The following is a 15,746-nucleotide window of genomic DNA, read 5'->3' as shown; positions in this document are numbered from 1 at the left end:
TAAATAGGGCCAGGAAGACTAATGTTAAACGTATATCATCTAACATATATGTATATTAAAGTTAATAAACTTATTTCTATACATACATATATTTTCAAATGTGTATTAGATGACATAATATCCCATATTTACCATTAACAACCTGATATGCAAGGCACAGACAAATATTATTGTTCCACCTTATAACTAAGCAAATATCGAATTATTCCCCAGAAACCCTGTTGTAATCAAATCAGACTAATTGAAAAACATTTGATAAATGTTTACTTTCCGCTTGTGGGTCAATGACATCAGGTAGTGTCGGTATCAACCGATCCGATGTTGTCTATAAGAAATAGGCAATCAAACTTTTGCCTGACACACTAACCCATATATGTGGGTAAAAGTCTAGGGAACTGGAATATTTATGAGTTCGGTGGCAGGGGGAGAAATGTCAAGTGCTTTGGCCCTGACCTGACCTCAGCTACAACGTCGGGTGCCCACGCTATAACCCCTATAGCCCAGCCCCTAACTATTCCGAACTGAGTGCCCGGCAAAGCAACAATGTAAAGTAGTAGAACGCCATCAAAAATGTTAGCCCCCATTTACCTGGGTGATGGGGGGTGGGGGGAGGTTAGGTTGGTTTAAGTTTTAACTTTTCTTCCCTTTCCCACAAAACCCCCTCACTTGCTCTCTCTCTCTTTCTCTCTCGCTCTCGGAAGTGGGTAAGAAAATTTCATTGCCATCACGTTCAATGTCAGGTTCATGCGCATCGCCATCGCCTCCAAATTCAAGGCAAAGGTTATGCAGCTGCAGCCCAATGAAGGGCAAAAGGGGGTCGAATTGGGGGTGGTGGTGGTGGTGCAGTGGTGCAGACCACGGGGTGGTGCCACGTTCGGCGGTTGTAAGGTCACTGTCAAGTGGCAATGGCATGTCCAAGGATGAGGCATTCGAGTGGCGACGTGTGCGGATACTTTCGGTATTTGTTTGGGTTAATAAAGTCCTCGCTGACCGGTTATCTCTGGGTTTCGAAAGTGGCCTGCATATTAAGTCAATCGATACTAGTTCGCTTCTAAACCTAATTTCAGTCAATTCCACTGAGTATTCGTTTTTTTTACTGACCATTTCAATAATATGCAAATAGCTCTTAATACCAGTCCGGTTCATAGATAATTCATGTCAACAAAAGTTATTGTGATGAAATACAGATTCTTGTTAAGAATTAGCAGACTTCGTCGAACTTCTCTGAGCTTGTTTGTTTAATTAAGACCGAGAAATTGGGGAAATAAAACTAAAAACTTACTTACTTAACAAGCAAGTTAGTTAGTTTCAAAAGTTGACCCCCAACTGCACCCACAATTAAAATATTTATAGAGAAAACTTCCAGTTCGGAATTAGTTTGTACTGTCCATATCTACAACTTGACATATTTATAGAAGTTATCTTTTATATTTATTAAAATTACAACTATAATATAATAATATTATAGCAAAAATCATAAACAAAATGATGCCTTTTACCTAGTTAATAGCTGCGGACAAAAACGTAATCCAAATGCTAGTTAAAGTATCTGAACAACGTCAACAAATCGTGTTATTGACCTAAGTCAAGGGCACTGCACTTGAGCTATATCTCAAAGGAGGGAAAGGGATGGCAATAGCATATAGACGGGAATGCAGATTGCAGATTGGAGTACAGCCGCGATTCGAATCGCAGCGAGTTGGTTGAAGTTTTGGGGCAAAAGGGGAGATCAGTGGGAATGAACAGAATCTGTGAACGTTTTTAGGCGCGCAAATAAACAAAAAGCAGATCACAAGAGGAAAATGTATAAATAGCGCCCCCAAGTCCCAAGCGTGACGCTCTATCGCCCTCTCTTTCCCTTTCCTTCGGGGCATCTCCCTCTTTTGATATTGTTGTATTTTTACATTTTTTGCAGTCGGTGATGTTGTTTTTGTTGTTCGGGTGAAGTCATGTCGTTGACAATATCAAGGCCAGCCCACCTACCAAACCAAAGTTCCTCTGCACAGAAAAAAAAAAAAATTTGTTTTAATTTGTTTTAAAGTTAATGTGTAGTTTTGATATTTTAGTACAAGTATATCAAAACTTTAATTAACTATAGGATCATACATAACATATAAAAGAATTCTAAAATGAGTAAAATATTATTGCTCATGATCATCCAATGATGTGGCTCTTATACGCTTAAGTTCAACTTATTTACATCAAAAGATCATTAGCTCCCTGCGATATGGTAGTTCAGTTTAAGTTTTGGCTAAGTTTAATGTTAATCCATAAAGCTAGGTTTTTACTTTAAACCCCAATAATATATATTTAAGGTATTGCTCAAGTTAAATTTATAATCAATGCAAACTGACCTTTTATATCGATTTCCAAAACTATTAGTTTTCTCTGTGCACTACCTCTTTTCCCCTTCCTGACTCTCTTGCCGTCTCTTTCCGCACCCCTATTCCCCTCTCTTTCTCTCTCTCTGGGCTGCGTTCTTAGCGATCCACAAGAAGCCAACGACTTTTGCTTGTAGGTCAATGGCACTTGCCTGACAAACTGGGAAGGAGGTTCTTTATGAGCTCCCTCTGCAACCAGTTTTATTATTCGCCGATCCTGCTAATAACCAGACGTACTCGCTCCCTATTCCCATCTCTTTCCACTGTTGTTGCCGTCCTTCTCTGTCTGCCCTACATTGGACCTTTGGTCTGGTTGATTTAATGCTGGTACTGTTGCCACTTCTTCCTCTCGGTTTTGATTTTTTCCAGGCTCATTTCTTCGCCGCTTGAACTGCTCTGCATGCTTTTGTTGTTACCAAAGTTCAAGGTCTTCGATGTATCGTCCCTGCCTCTGTTCTTGTTTTTGAGATACTTATTCTTAATACAGTGCTGATTCGAAAGTAGCAGATCATTTTTTTTTAGGTTTTTGTGGGATATTAAACCATAAAATGTACCTTAAGAATATAAAAAAGATTTAATTTTGAGGTATTTGCTAACTTTTTGACAAAGGATATCGATATCATATCATCATATTTAGCTTGCTTCAACTTGAAAGCGATTTTGTATTCATGTTTAAATCATATATTTGTCAGATTTTAAGATATGTATATAGAAGCTTACATTGATTAAATACTGCTCAATATTTGATATTTCCTAAAAAAAGTTAGTTGACAGTAGTATTTCTCTTTTTATTTGGATTTTATTGTGCGGAACTGCACACAGAATGGTAAATCTTTATGTTGTATTTAAATATCATTTTTTAGTTATTTATTAAATGGTATAGTGTATGTAATTTTTAACATATTATCCATTTTCATAGTTTTCGATTGGTTTATTCTCTTTAAAAGGTTTGTTATCAGTTGGGTTAGAAGGTGAATATTTGGATAACACATTTATATTTACAAGTTAAAGAACAAAAAAGGTTTTTTTTTTATAAAAATGATTTATTTATAAAGAAATGAATAAATTCAGCATTTTGGTCGAAAATTTCCAACTAAAATTGGTAAGCTACATTTTTGGGCGACTGTTGTCTGCGTTTGTCTGCAGGGATTTCATTCCGATTTGTTTTTTAGTTATTTTTGAGGAGTCCAGCCAGGCCCTTTGTTAGCCGATTCCCTCTCTCTTTCACTCCCGCTTTTCTGTCTCTTTTTTCCCTTCCTGTTGTTCTGCTTTGCTGGCCAGCTTAATTATTTAACTTGATTCGAGTTTTTTATGTATGCAATTCTCTGCTGTCTGCGCCTCTTTTTCCTCCTTTTTTTTGCACTTTTGATTTTCTTACTCATTCTGCATTTTTCACTTTTGTGGTGCATTTAAATTGACTTTGAGCTTCACTTATTTCATGTAATTAAGACGTTTCCGGTTCATGACCTAAATGTGCAATTTAGGGCAACCACGGAGTGGCTCATGGGATTCAGAGGGGTTTTTTGACTGTCTGGTGTTGATATTTACATAAACATTGGAGATGGAAAGTCATTGTATCCGAATATGACTCAAGAGGAATTAAAAGTTCCCATTAAGCTCACAAATTAATTAAACAAGCTCGGTATGATCCCATTGCTGCGCTTACTTTTAATAAGTCTTTTAATATTTAAAAAGACTAAAAGGTTTTGACTAAAATAGTTTCGTTCTTTGTATCGGACTTTGGTTAATTATTTTCTTTACAAAAAATGATTCACGCTAAAAATATATTTCCAAGAAACTCAAACGAATACGACCTTCACATTGATGTTACCTTGAAAGAATACTCGAATTTATATTTATGTCTGAGAATTTTCGTGCTCATAGGGCTTTCCATCAAATCGTCATCTAAGCTAAGCCAAGATGATTCAGTTCGGTGCCAGTTAAAAGAAATTCAAAGCTTTCCTCCAACTGACTCAGACTTTTGAAATCATCGCTATCAGATCGGCACGTGTCTATGTAAAAATATATCACAACAGATATAATAATGCCAGAGTTACATTTCAAGAGCAGGGCCAGCAGTAGAGTGGAAAATAGTTAACTGTTTAAGAGCGATTTGAAATATTTTTTGGTATATCAACCAAAGAAATATAATTTTATGTATATATGTATGTATAATATAAAGGTATATCAACTCAAAGAATTTTAAATAATGGAAGACCTAAACTTATTAGTATTTCGCCTTAAAAAATTATACTCTTATATATACAATAAAAGGATATATAATTTAAAGTAAAATAAATATGTAAAAAGCGGTTGAGATATTATTATAAAGTGAGATTATTAAATAGATGCCATTACCTGAGATTCTGCTTCTTAAAAGAAATTGCTAGATCATAGTTCACCATGATTTTTTAATAATACATATTAATACAATTTTCTTAAAAAATATATTTAAAAATTTTGGCGAATGTGTCGGTCTTGTGAAAAAATTACAGCATCCAGCTGGTCGAAGTACTACTCAATATGGTGCATGCTAATTGGTACCTGCGGTGTTGGTTACGCGATGTATTTTATAATTGATATGTCCAATTATATGAAAATGTTAATGAGCTTAGCCAGTTATACAAATACTTCAATTAATTCCCCAGAATATGATAAAGTGCTGTTGTTTGCGTGGGTTGATGTCTCTTTTATAATGTTTTTTTCCATACTGTATATTTTGGCAGGGATTTCTATGCTGCTGGGAATGAGAATAGTAAGTTATGTTTATACAAGCATTTTAATAATATTTGTATTTACCCTAATGCAGAACTCAAAGATGCTTTTTATATATGGAAAAGTCCTAAGCTATTTCTTTCCAATATATACCTGGCATTTTATCTTAACGACAGGTGAGTTGAAAAAAAACAGTGATGTTTTGAAAACAACTCTTTTGTATTGGAAATAAAGTAACTCTTGAAAACTCAATTTTCTCCATTTAGTTGTACATTGTGTCTGCGCAGTGAAATTATGCAGATATGTAAGAGAAACCTGGCCCAAAATGTAATTGGAAGAGAATTGACCAAATTGACAGTGTTTTATGAAGCCTACATATAATTTAAGATAAATTGTGTACAAAATCAAAAGGAAAAAATGGATTACGGCAGTAAAAGCTGTGATCTGAGAATTTGAATACTTTGTACTTTCAAACTCTAAAATGCTATAATAAATTAATTTTCAATATATTGTGTACATTTTTGCAATGTGAAAGTCGCGTTATGAACAACCAGTTATATTCACTTTGGATAGTATTCGGTTTCTCTGTCATTTTTTCAGGTTTTCCGAATTCTAGTTCTATTTAATGTTGTAGATAATCCAGTAGTTAATAGTTTAAAACTAACGGTGAAATGAAACTATTAAGAATTTTCTATAATAAACTTAATAATCTTAGAAAATATTTCCACTTAATTTTATTAAAAACATTTAATTTTATAAAATTAAATTATATAAGTGGACTGTGGGAGGAAACCTCTACACATATTATAAATTTTAAAAAAAATTTCCTACAGTATCTTTAATTGTCGTTACTCAAATCGTAGAATGTAAACACATATTTATAACAGTATCTTTAATGGCCGTTATTCGAATCGGGGAATGCAATATTAGTTGGAAATCATGGAAACATCGCTGGGAGGACATATCGCTTGGGTTTGGGATTACCAGTGTGACCTTGTAATTTGGCCTAGTGCGATACCGTTACGCAGCCTCAGTCTCAATGCGATTGTAACGGTGTTGGCGAGGGCGACGGCGCGAGTGCGAGTGGGAGTGGGAGGGAGATAGCTAAATGGCAGGCGGCGCTCAAGTACGTCACTCATACGCCCCGTTGCAACTGTAATCAAATTCACTTTTCGCTAATTGTTTACGCCGTCTCGCTCGCTCATTCAGGAAGTGTTCTAGATTTACGTTACGCCTGCACTTGTCTACAATACCCCCACCCCCCCTCTCCCCACAATCTCCCCCTCCGCCTTCCACCCCCCTCCTACTTAAACACCCATACATCTGTTTGTATAATTATTGTATTCTCGCTTTCAGTGTGTCACATTTTTTGTTTGTGCTTTTGCTTTGCTTTTGTTTCTATTGCTTTTTGCCTTTTGTTTTTCTCTTCCGCTTCTAATGACCTTGTGTTTTTTTCTAACATTTTTATTGCGCTCGCCCACTTGTAATTCGCATTTTTATACAATTGCACATTGTATATTATTTTTATTTTATTTGCCTTTGCTTTTTGCTGATTTTGTTTTGTTTCGATTTTTTGTTGCTACTAGAACAGGTTTGGTTTTGCTTCGTGTCGCATTTTTATCCGCTAGATACTTTTGTTAACTGTTTTTTTTTATTATTGTCGTAGCCCGTTTATCTGTATTCGGTTAAGTAACAGAGAAATTGTCATAACCAGACTGGACTTGGCGTGACTTTGTGTCACTGTTTATTCGATTTAGAATTGAATTATAGTGAAAATAGGTTGGGGGATTGTAGTTAAATTAAACATAGTTCAGTTAATACAACAGTTATAAATCAATCAACTGTTGGGTAATTATGCTAAAACCATTGAACGTAATTCAGGGCCGTCGAGTTGGACTTAAGGAATTTCATTTGGAAAGGGACCTCTAGAGTATTACACCACATTTAGCCTACTCCTCATTCTTTAGATTAAATATAGTATTTTAAATACAGTATTTTAAACCAAAGTTTAGTTTAAGAAATCATTGAGAAATTAAATAAATATATACTTTATAGGAATTCTAGATAATAATAAGATTTCTAATAAATACAAAAATGTACTAAAAATATTATTTAAATAAAATTTTAAAATTATTTTTTTATTATTTTAATTTACTTTTAAATGTCTTTTTCAAAATCAAAATAAATGAATCTATCAAACAATAACCCAAAGTAAAATCTGGGTTAACACTAAGCGGAATGAAAACTTATTCATACACTTAAATCTTAAATCTTTTCAAGATTCTACTGCCACACTTTGATCTTCACACATTGATACATTGTCTAATAACTGTGTATTGTAATTTTAATCAATATTCAGTTCGGTTATAAAACATTTGCACATTATAGACTCGGTATAGAAGGGAAATTAGCAACAAGTACGTATATTTATTAATAGTTTGTATAACGTCAAGGTCGAAAAACCCCCAACCCATTCCCTCCCCCAAAACCCGCCCACTCTTACCATTCTCTTACTCTCTCGACTCTCTCCGTCGATCGTTGATCGGTTTTTATAGGCCATAATCTATTTATTTATTCAATTGCACATAGTACAACAAAATCCTTAACAATTTACGCGTTTACCTTTTATTCTATTGAATAATGTAAGTGCTGGTTGTGCGCAAAAATCAGCATTTAGTTTTGCTATGGGTTATGTAAGCATTTTCACTGGCAAGGTCGTCGGATGCCTGGGACTAGGCCAGGCAATCCGGAAAAAAAAGTCAAAACGCTGCTAATGACTCAATTGAAAGTTGGCCAGAACGCAATAAGGCAAATGCGTTTGCCTCAGTATATGGCAAACATTTCATCAGCTAATCAAATTATAGCCGCTAAAATATATTTACGAGACTTTGAGCGTGATTCAGCCATTTTAATCGGTTCAATTAAAAGTATATAAAAGCAAATAGAATAAAATTGGATTATACATATTAGATTTTGGTTTAAAATGTATACTTTTACTTAAGTAAATTTAGTAATGGAAATGAAACGAATTTTTTGTAGCACATTTTATTGTTGGTTTTTAAAATGAAAATAGTTTCCTTAAACAAAGTATATTTTCCAAAAGTTGGTATAGAGCTTGGTGTCGGTAGATAATTTATCGCAATGTTGAGATTGGCGTTTTAAATAAGTGTTTGCATAACACTATATACAAGTTAATAGAACCGTTTGCACAACAGTTGGCTAACTCGTACGAATGAGAAATATATCTCACTACCAAGACAAGCTTGTCGAAGTGAACTGGTTGGGGTAACAAATTTAAATAAGTAAACAATTCATAATCGCCCTCAACGAAGCTTAGGTTATTTGTTTTGTAATCTCTATCTCAGGGAGGATGATCGGAAATTGTTCGAGCTGGAAAATTGAGATATTTGCGCCAAGCATTATTTAAAAATACTTATACTTTAATTTATAAAAAATATATTTAAAACGATAATAGTATGTCTATATGTTAAATATATATATTTAAATTATATAAAAGTTATTACAGATGGGCAAAATATTCTACAAAAATTGTTTACAACTTTTAAAGAGATAAAGTAAAAATGAAAATATATCTTATTTTAAATAGGAAAATATTATACAATGATTTAATTACGCCATTGATATTATTTTATACCATTAAAATGGAAAACAAATATTGTAGTTAATTAAACATAAAATTTGTATAATTTTAAAACCATTTTCTCATGTATTTTACTGCTGTGTTTTCTTTCGTTATTCCTTGTGTGCTCATGTGCGGCAATTGCGGCCTGTCACTTGCGCAAAATGATAACAATGGAGTAAAAATACATTTCATGGGGAATATGGACGTTTATGAGTGCTCTACATACACACACAAGCACTCAGTGTTGACCCATTGCTGATATGTGTGATGCGAGGAGCTTAAGGTCTCGAATTGGGTTTGGCATTGACATTGAAAACGCTGGTGCTCTACAATCGAGCATATCCGACACGGGGGACAACAGAGAAAAATCAAAAACAGGTAGTGAATCGGGAACATATCTGCAATCACTTTCACAACCGATTGCTTGGCGTGGAAAAAGGCAAATAAATCTATCGAGTCGGCCCCGTTGGCCTTGACTTTTATTTGCTCAACTCGCAGACTCGTTTATTTATTAGCCAAGCAACAAAGGAGAACGGCAAGAACAACAAGCCGTAGTCCAAGAATTCAGCTCGCCCGACTCTCCATATAAGCACACACGCTCGTACATATATATTGTATAACTAAGCGTATCTTGAGACATGTGCAAAAAAAAAAAAAAATAAATAAAAAAATCAAATCGAAAAAAAAACACACAACTCAGCCAAATGAAATCATTAGAATACCAAGAGTTCTCAGCCCCAAAAATCATTCTCAACTGTCACTTTCATCCGTATCTCTTTCGCATTCGTGGAACAGGTTCCCCGCTTAGCTGGAAATCCCGATCCAAACATATTATTTAACCTGTATTAAAAAAAATGCTGGTCACATAATCAACGCACTACGCTTGATCGTTTAAGGGGAAAAATAAACAAAATTGTGATTAATTAAAACTTTGAGGGAAGCCAAGCACAAAACAAAATTGAAAGTGAATAATTTATGGAAACAATCGCAACAGAATTCTCATAAATATCAAAAAACGAATAATGTTATAAGAAAATTCCAACAGAGTGTGGAAGTTAGAAGCAAAAAAAAGTAATTATTTATTATTAGGTGACAATAACAGTAATTAGTAATGGTTATTTTGCATATAAATGGACTTTAAACGTAAGAGGTGATACATCAAATAAAACGATTGCATAATAGATTATTTTTAACAATTATAAATTTCTTACGAAAAAAAGATAGGTTTTGTTTCAATTGATCTTCCTTCCAATAAAAATTAAATGCAATTACATTTATGTTAAATTGGCTTTATTTTGAACCTTAAAATAAATTTGGATCAGAAAAAAACGGAAGCGGAAAAGAATAATCAGCAATGCAAATGCAACTATAAATAAGAAATAGCACAATTTAAAATCAGTTGTGGGCAAACAATGCAAATTTTGTATATATTTTTTATTTATACGCAATTTCTTCCATATAGATTTAATTCCAATTTGGATACGAAACCAACAAAAGTCAGACACCACGTCAGAGGAAAGCAGAAAAGCAGACAGAGCGGCAAGTTTATTCCAGTTGAAGTTCAAGGTGAAAGAACGAGAGAAGCAATTGTTGAATACACACAAAAAATTAACACAAATATATATAGGAATATATAACATATATCTCGCAGCCTTGGCAATGCTGAAAGTGTGTCGAGAATTGGAAATGGGAGGGGGGAGATTGTTGACCAACCCCCGAAAACAATTTCAATTTAAATTGATAATTAAATTAAAACAAAAATTCTGATTTGAGGTGCAGCAGTTGATTTTATTGGACTGTATATGTATGAATATATAAGTGAGTTTATGTATCATTCCCAAAAAACAATCCTAAATTATGAGGTAATGCAATGATGAATTGAAATTATTTCGGATGAAATGTTTATCCAGAGCCATAAACACTTTTTATCCGAAATAATTTCAATTCAACACACAAATCTTATATCAGACTACTCCCATATGTCATCCATTAAATACACACCTTGTCTAACATTTTCATACATTATAAACCTTTTAAAAGTTTAAAACCCATTGACCCAATCCCCAATTGCATTCCACTTTCAAAACGTGCTTCAGTCATTATTCTATTCTAGATTTTTTTTGCAGCGCTGGTGTAGAAAGTAAAATTACTCATATTTAGTTTGACCTTTTGGTGGTAGCAGCATTACCGTTATTTCTATTTATTCCATAGATATATATGAATAAGTGTCTCATGTGCAACGACTAACTGTACAAACAGCTCTATTAACCGCTGACTCACAAGTGAATATATTTTGATTTCCTACATGCCAAGTTTTACACTTATCAGCAGATTTTAAGGGGAGATTCACTTTTTTAAGCATTAAAACTAAGTTCTCAGGGTGAAAAATATTGTAATATGTGACAACAATGGTTAATTAGATTCAGAGATTCCCCATTAGATTTTAACTACATTTGGGTTTGAGAAATTTGTTAAGTATTAGTTGGAACTTCAAAAAAATGTATTTTGCTGTCAATTGGTAAAACCAAATTAATATGATGTGAAGTCAACAAATAAATTATATTCTGAGGTTTGTCATTAGATATTAAAAACATTTGGCTTTGGAAGTTTGGGTAAGTATCCTTAAAGAATGCCTTATAATAATGGAAATAAGATTAATAATGATTAGATATTTAGAAATATTTAAATTGGGTCCAATTATAAATTTCCAATTACTTTGGCAATGTATATATTTAAACGGCAAGTGCTTAATACCCTTAATTTATAATTTTCTTTTGTATTGTCTCTAATTGCAATCTTTTGGCAATCTTAAAAATCAACTATTGCTGTGTAGTCCAGTGCCCCTATGTATTTTTGTATTGTAGGAACCTGCCAACTGCTTGTCCGACCATAAAGCGATCGACAAGTGCCGTCAGGGTCAACGGGTGGCTGGTTTAACAGTTCGAGTGGCTTGTCTTGGGGCAGGCACTTACCTAGATCAGGAATCGAGCTAGACGGCTCCTCGCCGTTGCTGTTGTTGTTGCTGCTGCTGCTGCTGCTCAAGTTGTTGTTGTTGGAGCTGGAGGCGTGTTTGACCTTGGGCGGAGGCGGCGGCGGTGGTGGCCGCATCACCGAGTTGCCCAGGTTCGATTGCTGCTGTTGCTGTTGCTGCTGGTGAAGCATGTTGCTGCTGTGCGCCATGTTGCTGTTGCCGCTGCTGTTGCTGCTGCTGCTTGATACCACGGGCGTGCGAAATATGTGCGAAGAAGAAGAGCCACTAGAGCTGCTACTAGAACTAACGCTAGCAATCACATGCTGCTGATGTTGCTGATGCGACTGATGTTGCTGCTGCGCCTGATGTTGCTGCTGGAAATGATTGGCCGCAATCACGTTCACGTGTCGCGTGCTGGTGCTAACCACAAACTTGCGAGCCGCTGCCGTGGGTGGTGCAACACCACTGGAGATGTATTGTTGCTGCTGCTGTTGTTGTTGCTGTTGTGGTGGTGGTGGTGGAGGCGGGGGTGGAGGAGGCGGCGGCGGTGGTGCCAGCGGTGGCGTCTGCCTTTGCTGATACTGCTGATCCATATAGGCAGCAGCACCACCACGCCTAGCAATCACCGGCGATACAGGCGCCGATCGGGAGTGATGGTGCAGTGGTGGTGGCGACACCGAATGCCGACGGGTAGCCACCACCACAGTGGTTTCATCGTACAGGCGGCCATCGCGGATCACACGGACATGTTGCTGCTGTTGGTGGTGCAACGGTGGTGGCGATTGCTGTTGCCGCTGTGGTTGCTGCTGTTGCTGTTGCTGCTGGTAGTGGTGCAGGGCCGAGGGACTGGCCGAATGGCGACGCGACAAGTGCTGATTGGAGGGTAGGGTTCGGGTGATGATGATCTGCGGAGTGCCCGAGGAGGTGGTCAGCAGAGCCGTGGCCTCCGGTGGTGCAGATCGCGACGCACCACCACCCACCTGTTGCTGGCTGTATATGTGCTTGATCCCGCCACTCGTGGAACTGGTGGCTCGCTGCTGCACATACTCCACGCGCGGGGTCAGGATGACCTTCTGGGTGCCACCGGGCGTGGTCAGACCCGTAGGCTGGCGGGGTGGCACGGTCTGCACCTGCACGTGGGTGTATCGCTGGGGGGTCAAGCTGTTGTTGCTGTTGCTGTTGCTGCTGCTGGGCTCCCTTTCCCGCTCCCGCTCCAAGTCGCGCTGCCTCTCGCTCTCCTCCAGATGCAGCATCTCAAAGTCAATGGGTTCGGTCTTGATCAGCTTCGATGCGGAAGTGGTGGCACTTCCGGATCCGGATGCTGCAGCCGCTGCTGCCTGGACCGCCTCCATGCACTTGAGTTTCTTCAACATGATATATCAAAATAGGGATAATCGCACAAAAATATCAATCTGTCTTAGATATAATATAAATATGTTTTATGGAAAGTTGCTTTTGTTGCTTGTTTGTTTTTTTTATTTTTTTGGATTTGATCCTTAATCACTTTTGCCTCACTTTTGCTGCTTTTTGTCCTTTCCGCTGCTTGCTCCTTTATTTATAAAATCAGTCTCTTCTTCTTTACGCTTTTTGTTGTTGCTGTTTTTGTTTGTGGTAATTTGTAATTTGTAATTTGTTTGTTCGCTTCTGTTTTTGGATTATCAAAAAATTAGTTTTGTCAGCCTTCAAAGTTGCATGAAAAAGTTGTCCTTTTCTTCTGTTTTTTTGTTTTTTCTTGTGTTTTCTTGTATTCTATTGTATCCTAGAGAATTTGTTGTTGTCCTTAGTCCTTACGTTTAGCTTAGCGTTGTTCCTATACCTGCCCACAGTTGCTTGATCATTACCATATATGTCTAAATATATACTTTTATCTGTTGTATTCTGGTTGAGGCTACTTCCGTTGACGATGAGATGAGTTCGACTGAGTTGCGTTGAGTTAAGTTTGATGATCTCGTGCTGAGAGTTCTGAGGCTGATTCCGAGTCTGAGTTCGTTTTAGTTGCTAATAATACTTGATGGTTTATTGTTTGCTGATTTATGCTTCGCCCGATCCACAGCAGCGTCTGAGTATGTTGTAGGTATTTCTTTGAAGTAGCTGCGAAGGTAAAAGCATTTTATAACTATTTTATTTTTATAGTAACAAGCAGAATATAGTAACAAGCAGAATGATAATTAATATTTCAGACCCAAAATACAGTTTTTAAACCCATAAACCCATGATTTAATGCAAAAATTGTATTACTTACTTTTTTTGCAAATTGAAGTATATCGCTCGATTGATTGTTAAATTGATTGATGTATTGATTGATTAAAATCGTTGAATAATATGTATAAGAATATATATTTTATGATCGTATTTAGGTGTGTATAAGGTTTAATCTTTTATTTGTATGTTTACAAATTGATTTTATAGTTATATATTCACTGCCTATTCTATTTTATATTTTATACAAGTTACACGATTCACAAGATTTATTATTAATTATATTCCAAAAATATATGAGTTTATTTGTATAGATATTTCTTAAGATTTTGCACATGAAACACAACGCTTAAGTTGCTTTTATTTTCTTTGTTATAAACTTTTAAACCTGAGCAGTAATTTTTGTTCACTTTGTTTTTTTTATTTAGATTCGCGACTTTATACTTCCGTGGAGTAGTTTGGTTACTTTATTTTTAAACACCTCTAGAAAAATATAGATGAATTGGTTTTTTTAGGTAATTTTTTTTTTTCGCTGGCGAGCGTTGTGTGAGCTTTGATAGATTTTAAAGTGCCACCTTTATTAATTAAACTGCATTAAGCTCTTTTAATGGGAGTTTTCACTTTGATTTTAATTTGATTTCCTTGTTTTGTTTGTTTTTTTTTCTTGTCGTTTAAGGCTCTTACACTTGTCTCTGCTGACTTTTGACCTTTGTGCCTGGCAAACGCTGGGCGAATTTGTTTATTAGGAACAATTTATTGAAGCACATTGCGACGAGATGACGAATATAATTGTTACGCCGGAATTCCACAGCTGTTTTAGCGATAGCTACGATTTTCTACCATTTTTTTTCTTTTCCCGTTTATATCGTATATGGCCAACAGCTGAGGGTCGAATTCGAGTGGGTGGTCGGTAGCAACAGCTGGGCCTGGGCGCCCGGGAAGGTCGGTTTTCAGGGCGGAGTAGTGACAGCAGCAGGAGCAGCAGATATTTTTGGAGGATGGTATACGTACGGTTCAAGAACAAGGACGAATGGGCGGTCGGGGAAAGAGGACCCAAGCAGCTGTTCGGCCTGCACAAGGACAAGGACGCTCACGATACGATACGATACGAAAGCGATACACGGACACGGTTACGGCCACGGCCACGAATACGGCTCAATGTGGCCAACACTTGGCGCCCTTGACAATGGGCTCTCGCTTATATAAGGGACCTTGTTGTGATCCCATAATTATTGCACATTTCCCCTTATTTTTATTTACACTTGCTTTCCCTTAATTATTTTCTTCTATTGTGAAAATTTGTTACAAATTCATTCACTCTCTTGCTCGGCTGGTTGGGTTTTGTTTATTTGCTAAAATCGCGGCTGGTTTGGGATATATATATTCGCAACGCAACCGTTGCGTTGGCCGTACTTTCTCTGACTGAAACTGCAAAAGCTCAGAAAGCCAGAACAGAACAGAACCAGAAAAGAGCGGAACAAATTGTGAGTCGGCTCTCGCGTACAAAGCTGCACAATGAAAGTGAAAACCATATGAAAAATGAGAGGAAAAACAGGCGGAGAATCAGGCTGCAAAGGTGGTCAGAATGGAATGGAATCGAGAGATAGATCCCGAGAGAGATCCGGAGAGAGAGAGAGAGAGCGACTGCGTACGAGGAAGCTGAGGCGAAGAATACAAGCAAAACATAAATAAACAAAAATAAATGCGAATGAGCCAGGGAAAAGCGAATAACGCATAGCTTTTTTGTTTTCGCATGGGGGGGTTAACAAAGTCTGGACTGGGGCAGTTCGAGGGGGAGTTTTTTGGAGTTTTTTGTGGCATAAGGGTTGCTGCTTTT

At 36.6% G+C, this 15,746-nt stretch overlaps 1 protein-coding gene and 1 long non-coding RNA gene across 2 annotated transcripts in view; one reads left to right on the top strand and one right to left on the bottom strand.

The window, feature by feature from the left end:
• The window catches only part of LOC108052568 (ecdysone-induced protein 75B, isoforms C/D), a 109,897-nt gene extending 94,586 nt beyond the window's left edge, over window positions 1-15,311 (bottom strand). The window contains exons 1-2 of the mRNA XM_044456787.1: window positions 13,953-15,311; window positions 11,712-13,801 (exon numbers count right to left, since the gene is read on the bottom strand). Coding sequence (XP_044312722.1) covers window positions 11,712-13,083 — 1,372 coding nt within the window. The 5' untranslated portion in view covers window positions 13,084-13,801; window positions 13,953-15,311. The remainder of the gene's footprint in view (window positions 1-11,711; window positions 13,802-13,952) is intronic.
• Window positions 4,853-5,722, top strand: LOC108047456. Its single transcript, XR_006417388.1, has 3 exons — window positions 4,853-5,136; window positions 5,191-5,272; window positions 5,363-5,722. It is a non-coding gene; the product is annotated as an uncharacterized LOC108047456 (long non-coding RNA).
• Window positions 15,312-15,746: the final 435 nt, after the last annotated feature.

The sequence above is a fragment of the Drosophila rhopaloa genome, unplaced genomic scaffold (assembly GCF_018152115.1).
Source record: "Drosophila rhopaloa isolate 14029-0021.01 unplaced genomic scaffold, ASM1815211v1 contig_150, whole genome shotgun sequence".
NCBI lineage: Eukaryota > Metazoa > Arthropoda > Insecta > Diptera > Drosophilidae > Drosophila > Drosophila rhopaloa.
This window is presented reverse-complemented; position numbering and strand designations above follow the sequence as displayed.